The 5,389-nt window shown below is 32.5% G+C and overlaps 1 protein-coding gene across 1 annotated transcript; it reads left to right on the top strand.

The window, feature by feature from the left end:
- The first annotated feature begins 305 nt into the window (after nucleotides 1–305).
- On the top strand, nucleotides 306–3,356 carry LOC107440049 (alpha-latrocrustotoxin-Lt1a-like). The gene has a single exon (XM_016052828.3). The coding sequence runs from the start codon at nucleotides 306–308 to the stop codon at nucleotides 3,354–3,356; it is 3,051 nt and encodes a 1,016-aa protein (XP_015908314.2).
- The last annotated feature ends 2,033 nt before the right edge of the window (nucleotides 3,357–5,389 follow it).

Here is a 5,389-nt window from a genome sequence, read left to right as displayed (position 1 = left end):
TATCAAAGATTGGGAATTTTCTGTCTGTTATTCTCAAACTAAATATCAAAACCAGCTGCTGATTTGTCATCTTAGGAACAACGCTTTGTTTAGTTTTCAACATTTTAAAGTCATTTAACAAGAGGAACAAATCAAGCCCAGGTGGTTTATTAGGATATTTTAGTAGTTAGTCAAGTATAAATATCCGGATCAAAAGAGGCTTGAACAGATTCTTACAATTTCGCCCTTTCTTTCTTGTATAAAGTAAGTATCCATTGGTGTCAGGACGCATTAGTAAGTATACAATTTTTTTATAAATACTAAACATGGGTTTGGATTCTAATGAAGACTATTCTGGTAAAGCGTTGATGCGTATGACGAGGGAGATGACCCTAAAGCAGCAAGGAGAAAATTGCAAAAAAATAGAAAAAGGTCAAAATTATCTGACAACGATAGTTGGTGTGGCAGGCGTAGCATTAGGACTGGCAACCTTGTTTGCCATGCCGTTGTTGTTCGTGGTCGCATCTGCGCTTTTGGTTAATGTATTGATTGCCAAGGCCTTGACAGCAGACGAGAAAATTGAGAGAGAATGCTCTGATGTCCCTTTTAAAGAGTTAGACGAAAAAATGAAAGCTAGACAAGAAGAAACAGATAGAAAAATTGCGGAACAAACTGAAATTTTGAAGGAAGTGAATGCAAAAGTAACCCAAACTCTCGAGAACATAGAAGAGGCAAGAAAGGAAATGAGCGATAGTTTTCAGAGGGTATTGAAAGAAATAGGGGATCTAGATGCTAGTAATCCAGTTTCAGAAATAAAAACAGCGATCGAATCAATTTCATTTAGTGAGGAGAACAAAAGGTTAGCGACTCCTGATCGATACGTTTATATCATCGAGCAAGAAGTAGCTACTAAATCTGACTCATCTCTTTACAATCACATCGGACTCCAAGGTAGTCTGTATAAGGCCATTTTTGCAGTGATTAACAAGAAGAATACCATCAAACCAAACATCGCCCTTCCCGGACTCAACATTGGAGTTACGACTTACGCATCAACTGTTATTACTCTCGTTCAGCAACTTAGATATATGTCGGAATATGTTTACCAAAAGGGCGATTTGAATAAGTTCAACAACTATTTCAGTCGTCTTATTTTTGATTTCAACTATTTCAAATTAATTCTTAATGGTTCCTCAAAAAAGCAAGGTATAATCGACCGAGTTACAAAGATATTAAGCGAAGCGAAAAAAAACAAAAGCAAGCAAGATCTTGGCGAAGAATTGTTCGAAAATATTGGAACATACATCACCCAACTTAATCAATTAAAGCAAAAGATTGCAGCACTTTCATTAGATGTACTCGAAACCACCCCAGATAAAAACATGGATATTGATTTCAACTCCAGAACTGGGAATCAACGCAGTAGTAGTAACTTCTTGGATTGGAAAAAAGGCACGCAGGTGAGCTACGCGGTGCAGTTCGAAAAAGACGGTAAGTATTCTAAAGTTAGTGGCTGGACTTTACCACAGGAAATAGTGAACATAGCCAACCCGGATATTGTATTCCGGAAATCGAGCAATATGAATAGATTAGTTTTCCGAAAATTTGATGATGGTGATGCAGAATTGGCATATATCCTCCCTGGCGGCTCAGAAGTAAAATTTAGAGATGTCCACAGGGATTTATATAATTTAGCTTTTAAAAACTCCCTCAGCGAGTCTCAGGTTTCAAGTAACATGGTTAGACTCATTAGATTGGGCGCGAATGTTAAGGCAGTGTTTGAGGGTAAACGAACCGTTATTCAAGCGGCAGCTATTGCTGGACGATCTGTTATGTTACGTAAGATATTAGAAAAAGACCGCTCTCTCATTAATAAACCAGATAGACTCGGCTTCACCCCTCTTCACTTAGCTGCTGAAAATAAAAGGACCGCTTTTGCACGATGGCTAATTAATCGCGGAGCAAACGTTAATTTACAAGGACAGGAATATAAAATAACCCCTCTGCATTTGGCTGTGCGTTACCATGCCGACGAAATTGTAGAAGATTTGTTGGAAAACTCAAAAATTGACCCAAATTTAAAAGACGTAGCCGGTCTCACTCCTTTGCATTATGCTGTAACCGATGAAAATTACAATAAAGAGCTTTTCCTTACACTAATACGAAATAGAAAAACAAATTTAAATGCAAAGGATAACAATGGATTAGCAGTTGTGCATTATGCAACCATACTGAATAGATGGGAAGAGGTAATTGATTTAGCTATTCAAAATAACAGATTTGATATCTATGCAAAGGATAATCAACAAATGTTAGCTGTTCATTACGACGCTATGAAAGGAAATAAGGTTGAAAAATTAATATCTTCTTTAATGTTTGATGAAAAAGCATCTAAGCTTAATGATGCAGCAGGCGAGAAACATTGGACTCCTTTACATTTTGCCGTATTTTTTAAGCAAACTGCTTGGGTGGAGTATCTGTTTGGGCAGCATGAAAATGTGGTATCAAAGGTCAATGTAGATGCTAAAGATATCGATAATCAGACTCCTTTGCACTTAGCTGCCGGGGCTGGCTTGAAAGATATTGTTAAAATTCTTCTGGATAATGGAGCAAAAGTGTATGAAAAAACGAAGAAACAAAATGCACCTCTTGATCTCGCAGTTATGCATAATAGAAAAGAAGTTATTGATGATTTGCTGACATTTGAAAAAAATCAAAAATTGAATAATGGAAAGTCTGCTAAAGAAAATGATACTAAGGCGTGTCAACTAGCAAAGGGAGAGATGTTAAATCTACTAAAGAAGAAGAATCGCTGTGGCAATTTCCGCCGCTCGATTAAATCAAATTCTAAAAACTCTGCTCGGGGATTCACTCTTACTGGCATGCTTGAAAACAATAGTTTAAGACCTTTGTTAATTTCGAATAAACCAAAAGAGAATTTGGAATTCAAAAATATTAAACCTCTAACACAAGTAGATGTAAACGGTGCCTTGCTTTTACTGGATCTCTTCGTACGGAAAGTGACGAACGAAAAATACAATTCTGCAGTGATTGGTTCTGAATCTATGTTGGATGCGCGAGCTCGAGCATTAAACAGCACGGATAACTTGCAAAAGATCATGGAAATGGCAGGAAATGATGGAGATCTGTTTGGCATTCATTCGAAGATATACAAGGCTTTTATGAGCGGAAATGATTACAAACTTGTAAAAGAAATATGCACTTATTTAAACAAGTACTCCACTTTAGAACCACAGGAAGTTGAAAAGTTTATTTTTGCAATGGTTGAAAATAAATCAGCTGAAATTACCAAGAAAATAATTCAAGGTAACTTTGAAAACTTAGTCGCGCAGGCCTGTTATCGTAATCACTATTAAATCCTTCCGTCATTAAAGGAAGCCTGATTTAAACGAAAATAGATTATTACATAAAATTAATAATAGAAAGATAATTTAACTTAATTATAGTTCAAGAATTTTTTTCTTCGATTGAAAAAAATTGGCTAAATAAATCAAGGAGGTTAATTTTAAAAAAGGCATGCACCGTGATAATTGTATCAATATAAAATTTCCAATTAGACTCCAAAAGTATTGAGTTTGTGATTTCTTAAAAACCTATGTGGAAGATGGTATATAAGTAAATCAAATTAATTTAAACAGCTAGGTTATTCTTTTCATAATAGCGCTTTCTGCATTACTGCTGTGTTTTTAGTTAACTTATTTTAAATTTAATTTGAACTTCTAAGACAATAAATAAAAAATTGAAAGAATTTAGAGAGAAATACATATACGCGAAATTTGACGAAAGTATAATTTATGCATGTTTCACAAAACTGAATAAGTTCTGAATTATTATGGAAAATTATATTTCAGAAAAATAAAATTTTAAAATAAAAAGTGTCATTAAACTTTGAAAAGTAAATAATAATGGAATGTAAATAGTATTTGCTTACCTCGTTTTTATATTATCATGAAATATGAATTTTTTTGGTTAATTTTTATTAATCTAATTATTAATTTTTATTTCATTATTTTTGGTTCATTTTTATGAGTTTAATATAGATTTTTTGGCGCGTTCATGCATTGTTTGTATTGTGTTGTTTTACATTGCGTAGAACAATGAAAAATGTACCTTTAATTTTTTAAGGCATTAATTTGAGTTTGAAATAACAATGGTGTGAAATGATCAAGAATGTAAAAAAAAAATTTTTTTTTGAATTACAAAATATCAAATTCGGATATTTTTAAGAAAATGTTTCTTTAAAAAAATTACTAAAAGGGCAAAAATCTTTTATATTGTTGTAATATTTTTCAATACATATAGCTGTTTCTTTTTTTTTTTTTTGAATGGAATTACCCAATTTTTAAAATTAATTTAGATTTTGTTTTCTATCTTTACATTCAAAGTATATTTTCGTTACATCTTTTATGTTACTAAAATGTATTTGCGAAATATTTGGAATATGACAAAATAAACAAAAAATAGCGCATTTCGACACAAATAAAAATTTTACTTTTGTTGATAATTATATAGTTACTATCTGAATACCCGTTCTTTGCAAGGGATGAATAAAAAAAGAGAAAGAACGAAAAGAATCAATAAATCAGTACTGAGAAATCATACGAAATCATGCTTAAAATTGAAAGGTATATACCGATGGAATTTGAAGAGTTTAGTGGAAGAACCAGGTAAATGTATATTTCTAGGGAAGTTAATGAATTAGAGAAAACAACATATAGTGGTTGTATCAATGTATGTTTAATGTAACAGAATTGTTTTTGCCTTCGCTTTAATCTTAACTGATCCACATTAGTTTTTAAAAGACTTGCATGAGTTTTATTTCAAATTAGACAGAAGTAAATAATAAGGCGAATAATTATTAGCCCTGATTTCTTATAAATTTATAATGAAATAGTTCTGATACCACTTTTTCGAATTATAATTACAACCTCTTTGAAAATGTCGCTTACCTTGTTTTTCCACTAAGCTCTTCAATTAATGAACTAAATTTCAATGCTTTTTAAATGTATTATTATATGTCACCCTTTCTGATGACTTTACGTTATAAAACTAAGGAAAACTCGTTTTTCGTAGTTCATCCTTGCAGAATAAATATTAACTGTATTTAGCGTCACTTGACATGATGTTTGTTATTGCTCACGGTCCACTCATGATAGCCAAAATTTACCACTGCCAATTTCTTCCGGTGAATATCCCTTTCGAGGGGCAAAATTATCTATATAATACTTTATACCAATACTAGTATCTTTGATGCTTACGACACAACCCCTTATTTAGGTTTTTGAGAAATACATTTATCAGTGGCAACAAACTAAATCCTATTTTTAAAAAAAAATTCGAATTCCTGAAGGAACTTGATAAAGACTTAGAAGCATGACCACTTCTCCAT

The sequence above is a fragment of the Parasteatoda tepidariorum genome, chromosome 5 (assembly GCF_043381705.1).
Source record: "Parasteatoda tepidariorum isolate YZ-2023 chromosome 5, CAS_Ptep_4.0, whole genome shotgun sequence".
Lineage (NCBI taxonomy): Eukaryota > Metazoa > Arthropoda > Arachnida > Araneae > Theridiidae > Parasteatoda > Parasteatoda tepidariorum.
This window is presented reverse-complemented; position numbering and strand designations above follow the sequence as displayed.

Excerpts from the sequence above, each read along its gene's own strand:
- LOC107440049 (XM_016052828.3), top strand. The coding sequence starts at position 306 with ATGGGTTTGGATTCTAATGAAGACTATTCTGGTAAAGCGTTGATGCGT.